This window comes from Lycium ferocissimum, chromosome 10 (genome assembly GCF_029784015.1).
Source record: "Lycium ferocissimum isolate CSIRO_LF1 chromosome 10, AGI_CSIRO_Lferr_CH_V1, whole genome shotgun sequence".
NCBI classification, from domain to species: Eukaryota; Viridiplantae; Streptophyta; class Magnoliopsida; order Solanales; family Solanaceae; genus Lycium; species Lycium ferocissimum.
In genome coordinates this window covers 35084872-35100463 of record NC_081351.1, presented here as the reverse complement: position 1 = coordinate 35100463, position 15592 = coordinate 35084872, and the positions used below count along the sequence as shown (strand labels likewise).

The 15592-nt window shown below is 34.0% G+C and overlaps 2 protein-coding genes across 4 annotated transcripts; both read right to left on the bottom strand.

The window, feature by feature from the left end:
• Positions 1-263: 263 nt before the first annotated feature.
• Positions 264-6049, bottom strand: LOC132035365 (probable rhamnogalacturonate lyase B). 2 transcript variants are annotated; one of them, XM_059425621.1, is made up of 16 exons: positions 5695-6049; positions 5527-5602; positions 4759-4880; positions 4503-4562; positions 4291-4410; positions 4043-4162; positions 3525-3666; positions 2990-3160; positions 2653-2808; positions 2228-2334; positions 2058-2148; positions 1826-1967; positions 1397-1553; positions 1049-1165; positions 788-914; positions 264-694 (listed from the first exon to the last, which is right to left on the bottom strand). In XM_059425621.1, the coding sequence occupies exons 2-16, from the start codon at positions 5566-5568 to the stop codon at positions 452-454; spliced, it is 1917 nt and encodes a 638-aa protein (XP_059281604.1). In that variant the 5' UTR covers positions 5569-5602; positions 5695-6049; the 3' UTR covers positions 264-451. The 2 variants fall into 2 exon arrangements, with proteins under 2 accessions (XP_059281604.1, XP_059281603.1); XM_059425620.1 differs by having other exon boundaries at positions 5527-6049.
• Positions 6050-9192: 3143 nt separating this feature from the next.
• On the bottom strand, positions 9193-15344 carry LOC132033587 (probable rhamnogalacturonate lyase B). 2 transcript variants are annotated; one of them, XM_059423596.1, is made up of 16 exons: positions 15236-15344; positions 15065-15140; positions 14632-14753; positions 14357-14416; positions 14136-14255; positions 13902-14021; positions 13605-13746; positions 13094-13264; positions 12770-12925; positions 12549-12655; positions 12177-12267; positions 11946-12087; positions 11700-11856; positions 11352-11468; positions 9796-9922; positions 9194-9707 (listed from the first exon to the last, which is right to left on the bottom strand). In XM_059423596.1, exons 2-16 carry the CDS (start codon positions 15107-15109, stop codon positions 9465-9467), a joined length of 1920 nt encoding a protein of 639 aa, XP_059279579.1. In that variant the 5' UTR covers positions 15110-15140; positions 15236-15344; the 3' UTR covers positions 9194-9464. The 2 variants fall into 2 exon arrangements, with proteins under 2 accessions (XP_059279580.1, XP_059279579.1); XM_059423597.1 differs by lacking the exon at positions 11352-11468 and having other exon boundaries at positions 9193-9707.
• Between the last annotated feature and the right edge of the window lie 248 nt (positions 15345-15592).

Here is a 15592-nt window from a genome sequence, read left to right as displayed (position 1 = left end):
AAATCATCATGATTTCAAATCTTGTCCAAACGGCTCCTTATATTCTTAACTTTTACACTTTTTTTTTTTCTTTCTGAAAAATATTTTACTCACTCTAGTCCATTTTTCCTTCTTAGCTAAACTAATTTTGTCTAACTTAGAAGACATTATTATTGTTTTCAAATCTACCCTTGATCTAAGACATATAATTTATACAATTTTCAAAAAGTCTTTTAGCAATTTAGACGTTATTTTAATTTTCATCAAATAAAAATTCCTTAAAATTTGACTTCAAACCGTCATAAAATATTAAAAAGATAGGATAGATTGTGGTTTGTTACATTAAATGTAATTACATACTATGTGCCAACAATTGGGTCGACAATTTCTTCTGTATCAGAATATAGAACTTAAACTCTTTCCTAAGAGTTAGTATATATATTTTCGAGATAATGAAGTAAAATAATTTGCCTTAGTCATGGGACGGAGGTCCTTCTAAACGGATATAATCATACATGACCCCTTGAAAAGGACTGGTTGCATTTGCTTGTGTCAAATATATGGTATTTTCCCCTTCAACAAGTATGGTACCCTCCAAATTCACATTGAACAGCCAATAGAGTCCATGAATTCCATGCCTTGCTATCGCGTTATCCTTCCCTATCACTTCACTTGAAAATAAAGGAGTATTCGTGCTTGGATCATTGACGCGTACCTACAAGTTACATTTTGTGATTTCCTTTATCGTTGACTCGATAACACTCTACTTATGATAGAAAAATGATGTGAAACATTGTGCTATCTATACCTGTAATTTAGCTTGAGCTGCAGATGCCAGTGCCAATCTTAGTGTATATATTTCCTCTTGATTAACGTTGTCGAGTTTGAACTTTATTTGCCATGTTGTTCCTTGATATGTCTTCTCATCCTTTTTCCTAACATACCAAAAACACAAAAAAAAGGACGAAACATCACATTCAAATTTAATTAAGATATAGAATATTCTTCTTCCCTGAAGTCTACATAAAATTTCAGATCAAAATATAGTACTGATTATTAGTTTCTTTACCTAGTGACTTGAGCAAAGAACCAATCTTTTTTGTAGTCACTCTCTCCAACTGTATAGACTAAATCTCCATTTGGATACAATTCAGTGTATCTCTCCCATAGTCCGTACTGTCTAAACCTGAGAAAGATGATGACAATGAGCGGCAAAAAAGAAGTAGATAACACAAATTTACTATTTGCTTTTTCTAATCGGTATACATAGATTTATACACTGATTAAACATAGTTATACACATATTATTTATATATTATACATCCACCGACTATTTTCAGTTTAAGCAGAAGGGTGAACGACTATTTAGGTTAATTCTTAAAAAGATAAACTATAAGTGAAGAAGGAGATAGCTAACCTATCAGGATGATTAACAAAGAGTTTGTTAACATATTTTGGATCAGGATCAGGAATGTAAAACTCTCGAGCAGAACGATCAGGAATGCCAATTTCCCAAAGTGTAGGTCCATTTCTTGGAGGCTCAAAGACAAGATCATCCATCTCAATGTTGCAGCCTGATTCATAACGTATTAATTTTAGTCAGAGGCGGAGCCAGGATTCAGAGCTTGTGGGTTCGGGGTTCTACTTATTTAATGTTACTGGGTTCGTAATTAATAATTTATACATATTTGACAAAAATTCTAATACAAATATATGGTTCGGACAAAAGCTACTGGGTTCGGCCGAACCCCCACCGACAGGGCTGGCTCCGCCCCTGATTTTAGTTCATAAGGATCTTGAAAAGCTTGAATATAATGGTCTGCTTGCTAAATACGGAATTTAGTACCTGAGCTAATTGTAACTTTAATGTCACTTTTGTAATCTCCGATGAATCCAGGGACAAATGCATACAAGTTATAGTTGCCTGCTCGTATATCACTTATTACATAATTGCCTTCCTCATCTGCTCTTGTCCAGAATTGGTAGTCCTGATCAACGTCAACCATTGGAATTATTAAAAAGAAAGAAAATCTAAGTAGTTTTCGGGTGATTGAGCTTTTAGTGTTTCCCTGAATGACCTTGCATTCTCTTTGCCATGAACCGGCTTCTCCTGGTGGAGCCAAGCCAACATATGCCCCAGAAGCAGAAATCTTATCATCGTTGAAGTATCTAAGTACAAACAGGAGAAATATAAGTACATCCAATGACAAGGAAAAGGAAAATCTGGTGGCAATAGAGCAAATAATACCTGTCTAGGACTAACAATCTTCCACTAATATTACCACGTTGAGACGATGACGGAAAATCCTCAGAGGCTGGAAAACTGTAAGGCCAGCTTTGAACTTCTATTAGCATCTGTTTTGCAGAAAGAGCTTAGATAATCTAGTTATATTAGATAAGGACAAAACAAATTTTCAAAACAATGTTTGGTTATAGATTAGAATGAATTTTTGGTTAGTTTTCGAAGATGATTTGTTCAAAGTGATTTTTTTTTTTAAAAAAAAAAAAAAAAAAAAACTAATTCACACAATATCAACCATTTTTTTCAACTGAAATGCATATCCAAAGTCCAAACACAACTTCAACTTCTAAATACCATTGTCAACTTCAACTTCAAAATGCTACTTTTTCAGATATCACTCAATTCATGTCCAAACGCCTACTTAATTATACCTGTATTTTAGCATCCTCCCAGAGAGTAAGGGGATCCTCCCCTGCATCAACAGAATTCAGATATATAAAAACTGGTCCAAAGACTTTTCTCCATGGCTCCCCTTGTCCAAACTTTGAAACCAAATCTTCTCCTCCATAATGAGCACTGTGAAACATCTGCAAGATAGCATCTCTAGTGACGATCAAATAAGGAAAAGAAAAAAGAGCACTGATTTGTGATTATAGTGTGATTTGTATGAAAATATTTGGTTATGTGTGCTAGTTTAGTGTCTCAGTGCCTTACTAAGAAGAGGAACATGAATGGGTTAAGGATTGTGAATTGTGATAATATACTCACAGAAAGAGCAGTTGGACCAACATGAGAAGTGAGGTTTTGTTTAAGGGGTCCTCCAGATCGAAATTCGTCACTGGGAATAATAATCCAGAATCCTAGCGATGGATCCATACAAATCCATCCATGGACCTTCAGATCTTTGTCCTCACATGAGTACTGATACTTGTCATCCACCTGATAGAATTATCAATCAAGACTCCATATGAAATTGATAAATAGGACAGTATTTCCTTTTCACAGTAAGCAAAAGTAAAAATACTTAAGCCGAGAGCACACTTTTAATTACTTAATTAGATTATATCTCAATACCCCTCCTCTCGTGTAGAGTTGATTCATTTTTCATGGACCAAGTATGTTGCAATATTTTTTGCTATTTTGGATGGCGGAGAGATTGACATATGAATTGATGATCTTTGCCTGCTCTGATACTATGTCGAAGTATCTAACCATCTAATCTAAAGCTTACGCTGTTAGAAAGAGCACATTTAAAATACTTGATTAAATTATATCTCAACAAATGTCGGGAGAAAATAGGCACCTCGCCTTTGAACTCAGGCTCGATGGGATTGACAAGCAGGACTGCTTCAGGATAAGCAAGTGGTTGTCCTCTACCCGGTAACCTGTCATCAGGTAAAGGCATATATCTCTGCCTGTTATCTGCCATAGCCATGTAATGAAACCTGGTCGATGTTTAAGATTAGACACAATAGAACACCCTTGATAATTGGTGTTAATCAAGCTATACATAAGAGAGTATCACAATGTGTCTTTGATGTATACAAACAATTAATAACTTATATTATATGTATCACTTTGTAAGTATGAGAACTATAAAAGGTCCACTTCTCGTCTCATGACCAAGGGCGGAGCTAAAGGAGTGGAAGGGGGTTCACTCGAACTTCCTTTACAGGAAAATCACACTGTATATATAAGATTAATTTTTTTTTTCTTATGTATATGTAGTAGATGTTGAATGCCCTTGGTGAAAATACTACGTCTGTCGCTGGTCATGACAACTAGATAAAAATAGATGGATGAAGAGAAAGTGAGTATTACTTGTCTTTTCTGAGCTTGAATGCAATCCTAGTCTCATCAAGGTTGAAACCAGGCCATCCCTCTAAATGTTCATAAATTGCATAAGAATAGAAGCCTGAGGAACCTCTAAGCATTAGAAACCTGAACATCATCCTTCTGATTAATAATCAAGTATAATCTCTTTTTTTTTTTTTTTTTTACTTTTCAAGGTAAAAAAAAATGCAAACAAAGATTTAAAGGAGGAAACACAAGAGGAAAAGAAAAACAACCTTTTGTCTATGTTCAGGGGAATAAGCTTGTCCTGAAGCGACACATCCCATGTCCTTGAAAAAGACAGTTCTATTTGATCATCTGTTTCCAATATGACCTTATAGGTTGTGCATATGAGCCTACATTATTAAAGAGACAATTTTATTGCTCGAACCATTTTTGGTTTGGCAATTTTTTTTGCTTTGTTTGAGGTTCTTTATCTATATATTACCTTTCAAATGTTCCAGTAGTCCCTGCAGATCCTGCCGAACTCCAGACAACGTCCCAGTATCTAGAGAAAACATTACACGTATTGTCACATACATCTCCTTAATTTGCAATGAGAACTTAGTGGAATCATTTTTCATGATAAGAAAGGGAAGATAAGCATTTGATCTCTTCTTTTTTTCCACAAGAATTTGAGTTAAATAATGGCTATTTTATCTCATTGTAATAAACTCGAGTTAAAAGATGGCAGATGGAGTTACCCTCTGTTTTGTTCATCATTTAGAACCTCAAGCAAATTGTCGACGCCATTGTATGTGATACCAGTTACAATGCCATCTGGTACTAATAAAGTCACTTGGAGAGTACCATTGTCCATCACCACCTGAAGAATTTTAAGTACCTATTAGCAAGGTGGAGCTAGAGGGGCTCAAGGGGGTTCATCTTATCCCCTTCGCTTGAAAATTTTACCCCATATATAAGGTTAAAGTTATTTGTATGTATATATAGTAGAGATATTGGGCTTCTTCTATGTTTACTTCTTTACTTTCTGAATACTCTTAATAAAATTCTGGCTCCGCCGATGCCTATTAATACGCTTAACTATACTTTCATTAAACAAGAATCTTAAACATATTTAAGCTGCATGCTATGTACTCAGTGGCGGAGCCACATGTAGTTGAGGGGTGTCAACCGACACCCTTTCGTCGGAAAATTCTGTTTTGTGTAGCTAGGTAAATTTTATATTTTTATGTATGTATATTACATATTGACACTCCTTGATTTCTTCGTGAATTTACTTTTTTTATATTTTGACACCCCTTAGTGAAAATTCTGGTTCCGCCGTTGTATGTACTGATAAGGAACAAACTAACTAAATGGCTTTGATCCTATACTTGAACACACTAATTTAGAAATTGATCTTCCTTTTCAAGTACAAATGATATGCTTCACTGGCACACGGTCATATTCTAGTATATATAAGGGAAATAGCATATTTCCTGCAAAATGATATAGTTAGAATTGATTACATGGTGATCGTCGTGAAGACGAAGCTGTACTCCGGGAGCCATAATTGATCTTGCTTATTCAATGTCTTCTTAACTACTGCAAAAATGAAATATCTTTGCTTTATTCCCCAAGATATGAAAGTCCAAAAAGTATGACATAAAAAAGAAGAAATAAGAGAGATTGTTTACCTCTTGTTTCAGTTTGGGAGTGGAAGCATGTAAGGTATTAGTATGGAGTACGGGCATGTTTTAACAAACACTTTTCTTGATTTCTTATTTTTTTTAAAGCAAACTTTAGTTGATACTAACAAATTGTAGATCACTTAGCTTACTCGTCAACACTGTTTGGTACAATTACACTTACTTTAGCGTGTAAGAATCGCCAAGGTGAAGTATGACAACTGATCATGAAATCATGAATTGTGTGGATTTCAGAATAGTAGTTAATGAGTAGTTTACTTTCCTATAGACAGGCTTAAAGGTTTTTTCTAGTACTCAATAAGAGTAAACTTAATCCCAAGCTAGCTTGATCTTCAGAATATTGAATCATGTAATCTGACGCCCATGATGGAGGGCAGGTCAAAGACAGTGACTAACATCATTGGTGAATCACATATGGGGGGAGAGAGAGTAAAATAAAGAGCTTTATAAGGTATATCACAAATTAGTGGCGGAGCCACTCATGAGTGAGGTGGTGGCACCGCGCTTGCGGAAAATGGTCTTAGTATATGAATTAGATATGATAATTAATTGGATATAAATTAAATTTTGAACACCCTTAAAATAATTGAAATAGAGAGCTTAGAGGTAAAGGGTGGTCAATTTTACATAAAAAGTCACGGTTTAAAAAGTTTTGCGTCGGCCGCTAGTCATCTTCTTTCTTTAAAAGAAAACATACGAACAATGTCTTAAGCTACTTGGTTGATTTGTATTTGCACTTATTTTCTTCCATGTTCCGACTAAACTTATTTGTATTTGAGTTATGATTTGCATTTGGTTTATTCCTATGTTGGTTTGGAGTTACGTTAGACTCATTTGTTGAAGCTTCTTTAGTCTTTCTTCTTTCCTTGCTATTTCCTAGAAAAGAAGACTACGAGATCTAATAGCAAGTTAGCAACCACTTATTTTGTTCTCTTTTCTTTTTTAATTACTTCTGTGAACATTTTAATTATCCAATTTTGTTTTCTTTTTTTTCAAAGAATATTAATTAGTCGTTATCTCTCGCTTTGTAACATTCTCGGAATGCCCCTTGTTGCTCTCCACTTGTGGGATTACGTACACTGGGTATGTTGTTGTTTTGTTGTTGTCATTTGAAACTATAATCACCATAAGTTTTTTCTAGTAATGAAGTTTATCAAGAATAACTTGCGAAATCAAATGGACCATATATAAATTTTTAGGCCAGTGTGCAGTGATGATGTTAAAAAAAAATTTGTTGCACTCATTCATTGGGAAAAAAATTATATCTTTCGTCAACATTTGAACAGCCTTACCTAAAATTTACATTCCATTCTTCTGCACAAATTGACATGATATACACAAGGTCTATGATGACGTAACACAAGAGACAAATGCATGAAATCTGATGGGTCAAGGGTGACAGTACATGTTATGGGCTTGGACTATGACATGTCATCACTTGCATCCTCAAATGTTCCAAATGCATCCTAAGGCCAAAGTATGTTTAAAGAATGAAATGCTATTTTTGTTTGACTCTAAGAGTCCGTTTGGATTGGCTTATAAGTGATCAAATCAGCTTATAAGTTATTTTTTGGTTTTTTAGGTGTTTGACAAATCAGCTTATAAGCTAAAAAAGTACTTAGAATAAGCCTAAAAAAATAAGTTGGGTAGCCCAACTTAATTTTTTTTTAGGCTTATAAGCTGTTTTTTTTGTCAAACCAGCATATAAGCTACTTTTTTTAAGCTAAGCCAAACGGGCTCTAAGAGATACGTATAAAAGAACCATTTTAATGACTAAATTAATTGGATTTGCGATCGTTCGGTTCCAGATTTCACCACTAATAATAAAATTATTTCTTGAAGAAATTTATGCATTTATGCAATTATATATCTCTATTTTTCCATTAAAAGAAATATTCTTCTAGAGAGATGATTAAAACCTTTGCCTAGTAAATAGATGAAACTGGAAAAAAATCACGATTTTTTTTAATATATGCGGTTATCACAAGGGCAAGTTGAGCAAATACAATGATTCTTGCATAGAATTGTAAATTGATCAATCTCAATATCCAACCGTCTATATTTCCAATTTCTATCAAACTATTTCTCCAATTTATATTTGGATGAGAACTATTTTCTAAGGCAGGAGCAGATCTAGAGGTACCCAGACCTTATACATATTAGAAGATTCACTAAATATCGATGAATATATGTTTGTAAATCCAATTATGATCGTAAAGTTAACTTGAATTCGTTGTTCGCAGATGGTACAATTTGTATAATAACACCTATCGTTTGACTTGTAATTTTAATTGGTTTTAATAAATTGAATAAGCTAAATCCCAATCGTTAATTGCAGAAGCTGTTTTGCGAATGTTGGGGTTCTCTTCACATCATAAAAGTGACTTTATACTCTATCCGTCTCAATTTATGTAACACTCTTTCCTTTTTAATCAGTTCTAAAAAATGACACATTTCTATTTATTAACAATTTAACTTCAAATTTACTGCCCTCCGTTCACTTTTACTTGTCCACTATTCCATAAATAGATTTTCACTTTTACTTGTCCACTTTCACATATCAAGAGAAAAATAATTTATTTTTCCTATTTTCCCTTAGCATTAATTACTCATTCCAAATTATTTTCCAAATCCAATGCAATTATACATCAATTATATGGGTATCATGGTAAAATATGCACTTCATTTATTATTTCTTAAGAAGTGTGTAAAGTCCATTGTGGACAAGTAAAAGTGAACGGAGGGAGTACTATTTACACTTAATGAAATGATTTAGGGCCACAAATATTTATGACTTATTTTGGATCACAAGTTCCAAAATTTTTCCTTTCCTTCTTGTACTTTGTTTCCAGTCAGACACCCTCATATAAAATGAGACGGAGAGAGTATTCTGTACACTAATTTTTTTAGTGAAAAATATTCGATTCACTCCTGTCCATCTTAAAGAGGAGTATCATTTTAGCTAAACAAATTTGGTATGATAACCAAGAAGACTAATTATTCCGTCTTCCAATCTACCCTTGATCCAATAAATAATTTACAAATTCTTAAAAAGTCTTTAGACAGTTATTACTCATTTTTTAAAAGAGATATAAGGTAATTTTATAATAACCCTTATGATCAATACTATTAAATGATTTTCTTAAGATATTAAATTTTCTATATTAATATTATTCAAAAGCTAACCATATTTAAAATGGACTAAAGATAATTTTTTCTTTTTCCCTCGAGTTTTTTGATTGGGGACTGACATTCCGCTTGCTTGGTTATTACAGCTTTAAATGGCCAATTTTGGTCTACAAGAACGAAAGGTAAAATAACACTTTTCCTTATTTTTAAAAAAATACTGTAGAACAGAAAGAAACAAAATGGAAACTACAGTAACAAGTTTTTGTTAATTTGACTTATCCGTTGAAAGTTAACTCCGAGGAATATTGATAGGTTAGTATGATTAATGAATGTAAACTGAAAGACTAATGAAGAATGTGAAGTCAGATTATTTGAAGTAATTTTCATCAAATAAAAATTACTTAAAAAAATTGACTTCGAACTATGCCACAAAATTTTAAAAAAGAAAAGTATACATTGTGGTTTGTTACATTAAATGTAATTACATACAATTTACCCCTATTTGGGTCAACAATTTCATCTTTCAGAATATTAACTTAAAACTCTTTTAGAAGAGTTGGTATATAGATATATTTTCAAGATAATGAAGTAAAAGTATATCTATACAAAGAATTCTCAAACAATTTGCCTTAGTCATGGGAAGGAGGTCCTTCAAGACGAATATAGTCATACATGATCCCTTGAAAAGGACTAGTTGCATTTGCTTGCGTCAAAAATATGGTATTTATCCCTTCAATAAGTATAGTACCCTGCAAATTCACATTGAACAGCCAGTATAGTCCATGAATTCCATGCCTTGCAATCGCGTTATCCTTCCCTATCACTCCACTTGAGAATAGAGGAGTATTCGTGCTTGGATCATTGACGCGAACCTACAAGTTACATTTTTGTGACTTCCTTTATCGTAGACTCGATAATATCAAATTGTGATTGGGAAATGAAGAAAAAACTGTGCTATACCTGTAATTCAGCTTGAGCTGTAGATGCAAGTGCCAATCTTAGTGTATAGATTTCATTTTGATTTACACTGTCAAGCTTAAACTTTATTTGCCATGTCGTTCCTTGATATGTCTTCTCATCCATTTTCCTGACATTACCCAAGAACATGATAAAAAGGAAGAAAAATCACATTCAAATTTATGTAGATATTAAGTACTAGGTGTTCCCTGACATTTACATATAGAGTGTGTTCGGTGCCCTTGTTTGGTTGTTTTGGAAAATATTTTCTCTAGGAAAACAAGTTCCTTGAAAATGACTTCCTCAATGGAAGTAAGGAAAATAAGTTTCACAAGTAACATTGCAATTTGCAAGTTTATTGTTTCCTCCCCACCCACCCAACACCCGCAACCCCTACCCCTCGACCTTCCCACACTCCACCACCTGCGAACCCCCACCCACCCCCCTTACACCACCCAAACTATCCCCATCCCATCCCACCACCCCAACTACCTCCCTCCCCTACCCCTATAACCACCTACCCCGCCCCTATCCCTATAACCACCTACCCCCAACCCCTACTTCTCACCTCCCTACCACCACCCCTATCTCTCAACTTTGCAAAACTAGGCACTTTGTGAAAGTAGTAGCTTTCAAAAGTAGCAACTTTACAAAAGTAGCCGCTTTTTAAAAAATTACTTGCGAAAAGTAGCTCCTTTTCAAAAATAGTTGTTTTGCAAAAGTAGTCACTTAAGAAAATAGTCACTTTGTAAAAGTAGTCACTTTAGAAAATAACCACTTTGTGAAAGCAGACACTTTTTAAAAATAGTCACTTTCTGAAAGTAGCCAATTTTCATAAATAGTCATTTTGTGAAAGTAGTTGCTTTTAAAAACTAACCACTTTTCAAAAGTAGCCATTTTTAAAAATAGCCTCTTTGTGAAAGTATTAAAATAACCATTTTTGCAATGTGCACTTTCTAAGATAGTGGTCACTTTTGTAAAGTAGTCATTTTTAAAATGTGACATGGAAATGGCTACATTTGTAAAGTGGCCATTTTTTGAAAAATGACAAAAAAGTTATTATTTTTGCAAATTTGCATTTTCGGTCATTTTGCAAGAAGTATATTTTTGCAAAAATGGCCATTTTCATGTCACTTTTCAAAAAATTGCCAATTTACAAAAAATGGCTATTTTTTGTGACACTTTTAAAATATCGCTAGTTTACTAACACAATCACTTTTTTGGGTTGTCTTTCAAAGTGCAACGTCATTTTTTTTTGTTGTCTTAGAAAAAGGCCACTTGCCTTTATGCACATATTTGGTTATCTTATAAAAATAGGGACTTTGTGAAAGTGGCATCTTTTTCAAAATGCGGGGTAGGAGGTGAGAGGTAGTGAGTTAGGGGGTTGGAGGTGCGTGTGGTTAGGGAGTTGGATTGATATTTTTGTCAAACTAAACACTAGAAAATATTTTCCACATCCAATCAAACACAAGAAAATAAGTAGGAAAACATTTTCCATCGTGCCAAACACACCCATAGTTTCAGATCAAAATATAGTGCTGATTTAGTTGTTTCTTTACCTAGTGACTTGAACAAAGAACCAATCTTTTTTATGGTCATTCTCTCCAATTGTAAAGACTAAATCCCCATTTGGATACAAGTCGGCGTATCTCTCCCATAGGCCGTACTGTCTAAACCTGAAAAAGAGGATGATAATGAGCGACAAAAAAACAAGAAGATAATACCTGGCCATTCACTGTTTTCTTTTCCTAGCCTGTATACATAGATTATATATTGATTATACATGATTATACACATGCTATACATTTATTATACATTTGTCGGCTATTTTTAGTTTAAGCGGTTGAATGGACAGCTATTTAGGTTAATTTTTCAAAATATAACCAACAGTAAATGAGATAGCTAACCTATCAGGATGATTAACAAAGAGTTTGTTAACATATTTTGGATCCGGATCGGGAATATAAAACTCTCGAGCAGAACGATCAGGAATGCCAATTTCCCAAAGCGTAGGTCCATTTCTTGGCGGCTCAAAGACAAGATTATCCATCTCAATGCTGCAGCCTGATTTATAACAATATTGTTTAGCCCATAATTAGGATCTTGAAAAGATTGAAAATAATTGTCTGCTTGCCAAATTGGGAATTTAGTACCTGAGGTAATTGTAACTTTAGTGTCACTTTTGTAATCTCCAATGAATCCAGGTACAAATGCATACAAGTTATAGTCGCCTGCTCGTATATTACTTATTACATAATTGCCGTCCTCATCTGCTCTTGTCCAGAATTGGTAGTCCTGATCATCATCAACTATTGAAATTGTTAAAAAGAAAAAAAATGGAAGTAGTTTTCTAGTGATTGAGCTTTTATGTTCCCCTGAATTACCTTGCATTCTCTTTGCCACGAACCGGCTTCTCCTAGTGGAGCTAAGCCAACATATGCACCAGAAGCAGATATCTTATCGTCTTTGAAGTATCTAAGTACAAAAAGGAGAGATATAAGTAGAGCCAATGACCATAGAAAAAGGAAAATCTGGTAACAACAGAGGCGGAGTCAGGAGTTGAACTTTATATGTTCTAATAGGATAGCAGACGTCAGGTGTTAGTAACTTGGTTCTGACTAACTTTTTATACATATTTAATGAATTTTTTAATACAAATACAAGAGTTTGAACTAAAGTTGCTGAGTTCGACCGAACCCGTAAGAACCTTCTAGCTCCGGTCCTAGGTAAAAATAGAGCTAATAAGAAAATAGTACCTGTCTAGTACTAACAATCTTCCACTAATATTACCGCGTTGAGATGATGATGAAAAATCCTCAGAGGATGGGAAACTGTAAGGCCAGCTTTGAACTTCTATCAGCATCTGTATTTTGCATTCCGTGCTTAAATAATCTAGTTATATTAGATAAGGACAATCTAAAACATACCATTTATGTTCACTTTGTTGTATAAAAAAAGCTGGTTTATTTAATTATACCTGTCTTTTAGCATCCTCCCAGAGAGTAAGGGGATCCTGCCCTTTAGTGACAGAATTTAGGTATATAAAAACTGGTCCAAAGACTTTTTTCCATGGCTCCCCTTGTCCAAATTTTGGAACCAAATCTTCACCTGCATAATGAGCACTCAGAAACACCTGCAAAATAGCATCTCTAGAGACAATCAAAATTTAAAAAAAAAAAAAAAAAAAAAGGAGCACTGATTTGTGATTAGAGTGTGATTTATATGGAAATATTTGGTTATGTTTGTTAATTTAGTACGAACAAGAACAACAATGTGTTAAGGCTTGTGATTATATACTCACAGAAAGAGCAGTTGGACCGACATGAGAAGTGAGGTTTTGTTTAAGGGGTCCTCCAGATCGAAATTCGTCACTGGGAATAATAATCCAGAATCCTAGCGATGGATCCATACAAATCCATCCATGGACCTTCAGATCTTTGTCCTCACTTGAGTACTGATACTTGTCATCAACCTGACAGCATGATTAATTAAAACTCCTTAATTACCCAAAAAGACTCATTAAGATCCTAATTATGAATTACAAGCACTGGATTGCTGTTTCTCATCGTTTATACCATATTGTATGTACTATATTTTGTTGTTAAAGCAATGTTTGGATATATTGTATTGTTTGCTGTCGTTTAGAAACAATCTTTTGTTTGCTGTCATTTAGAAACAATCTTTTACTTGGTTTGACTGCATTTTACATTGTACTGTATAATAGCTGATAAGTTTACTAATACCCCTAATTATAGTTAATAGGATTTTTCGACAAGCCAAAAATGAAAAGAAGCAATAAGGAAAATAGGTACCTCGCCTTTGAATTCAGGCTCGATAGGATTGACAAGCAGGACTGCTTCTGGATAAGCAAGTGGTTGTCCTCTATCCGGTAACCTGTCATCAGGTAAGGGCATGTATCTCTGCCTGTTATCTGCCATAGCCATGTAATGAAACCTGGTCGACGTTCAAGATTAGACACAATAAAACATCTGTCCTAAATGTGGTCAATTAAGCTATCCATATGAATTATAAAAAGGATATGCCACTGAAAAAATGTCGACAGATTGGTTTATAAACCTATAAAAGGATGAAGTTGTAGTTAGATTTACTTGTCTTTTCTGAGCTTGAATGCAATCCTAGTCTCATCAAGGTTGAAACCAGGCCATCCCTCTAAATGTTCATAAATTGCATAAGAATAGAAGCCTGAAGAACCTTTAAGCATTATAAACCTGAATATCATACTTTTGGTTAGTCATCAATTATCATCTCAAATCCATTTACTAATAAAGAATGCAAACAAATATTGAAAGGAGGAAAAGAAAAGGGAAAACAAGAAAAAAAACCTTTTGTCTATGTTCAGGGGAATAAGTTTGTCCTGTAGCGACACATCCCATGTCCTTGAGAAGGACAGCTCTATTTGATCATCTGTTTCCAATATGACCTTATAGGTTGTGCATATGAGCCTACATTATATTGGTGGAACGATCTTATTGCTTAAAAAAAAAAAAAAAAAAAATTGGTTTGACAAACGGTTTTTATTTAAAGTACTCTTTGGGGTATATACCTTTCAAATATTCCTGTAGTTCCTGTAGTCCCTGCTGAACTCCAAACAACATCCCAGTATCTAGAGGAAACATTTAGCCAGTGTTACATTCAATTCTTCTTTGCAAAGGACAATTATTTAATCCATTTTCATGATAAGAAAGAGAACTTAAGTATTTGACCTCTGCTACTCCTATTTTTTAAGGAAAATTATCAGAAGCATTTGACTTATACAGTAACTATTTTATCTCATTGTAGGAAACTTGAGCTAAAGAAATGGCAGATGGATTTAATTACCCTCTATTTGTTTCATCATTTAGAACCTCAAGCAAATTATTAACGCCATTGTATGTGATTCCAGTTACAATACCATCTGGTAATGATAATGTCACTTGGAGAATACCATTATCCAGCACCACCTGAAAACATTATTTACCTGTTAGAGCGCTTAATTATACTTCTTCAAAACCACAAGAAGTTTCTACAATTTTTAAGCACTAACTTTACTTCATTAGAACCACAAGAATCTTCAACATTTAAAGCTGCCATGCATCTATTAGGGGAGAAACTTAATGGCTTTGATCCAATACTTGAACACACTAATCTAGAAATTAACCTTCCTTTTCAAGTGAAACTACTTTTTTATTATAAATATACAGTTTCAAAACCACATAGTCATAGAAAAAAGCGTCTTTCGTGCTAAATGATGTAGTGATGAATGATTGATTACATGGTGATCATCGGGAAGGTGTAACTGTACTCCAGGAGCAGTCATTGATCTTGTTCTTTCAGCGTCTCCTTAAATACTGCAAAAATAAAAAATGTATTCACTTTATTCCCCCATGAAATGGAAGTTCTAAAAGGATGTCATAAAAAAGAAGAAACTAGAGAAATAGTTAACCTCTTCTTGCAGTTTGGCAAAGTGGAAGGATGTAAGGTATTAATATGCACATTTTTTTAAACTATACTTCCCTTAAAATGTTACAAAGAAGAAAGAAAAAGAAAGCAAACTTTTGTTGACATTAGAAAATTGAAAATCACTTAGCTTACTCGTCAACATTGGTTTGGTACAATTACATATTTTAGCGTGTAAGAGTCGCCAAGGTGAAGTATGCCAACTGATCATGAAATCATGAATTTGTGGGGAACAATAGTGGGGATTTCAGAATATTTGTTAATTAGTTTACTTTCCCGTAGACATGGTTAAATATTTTTTCTAGTCCTCAATACAGGGAAAACTTAATTCAAGCTAGCATGA

What these genes read in the sequence shown, in the direction of transcription:
- LOC132035365 (XM_059425620.1), bottom strand. Translation starts at nt 5,568, where the DNA reads ATGGCTCCCGGAGTACAGCTTCGTCTTCACGACGATCACCAT. An exon ending in TTGGTCCAACTGCTCTTTCT is followed by an intron (nt 2,809 to 2,989) that starts GTGAGTATATTA and finishes GCTATCTTGCAG; the next exon opens with ATGTTTCACAGTGCTCATTA. An exon ending in TTCTTTGCTCAAGTCACTAG is followed by an intron (nt 915 to 1,048) that starts GTAAAGAAACTA and finishes TTGGTATGTTAG; the next exon opens with GAAAAAGGATGAGAAGACAT.
- LOC132033587 (XM_059423596.1), bottom strand. Translation starts at nt 15,109, where the DNA reads ATGACTGCTCCTGGAGTACAGTTACACCTTCCCGATGATCACCAT. An exon ending in CGTGGCAAAGAGAATGCAAG is followed by an intron (nt 12,088 to 12,176) that starts GTAATTCAGGGG and finishes GATGATGATCAG; the next exon opens with GACTACCAATTCTGGACAAG. An exon ending in TTTGTTAATCATCCTGATAG is followed by an intron (nt 11,469 to 11,699) that starts GTTAGCTATCTC and finishes CCTCTTTTTCAG; the next exon opens with GTTTAGACAGTACGGCCTAT.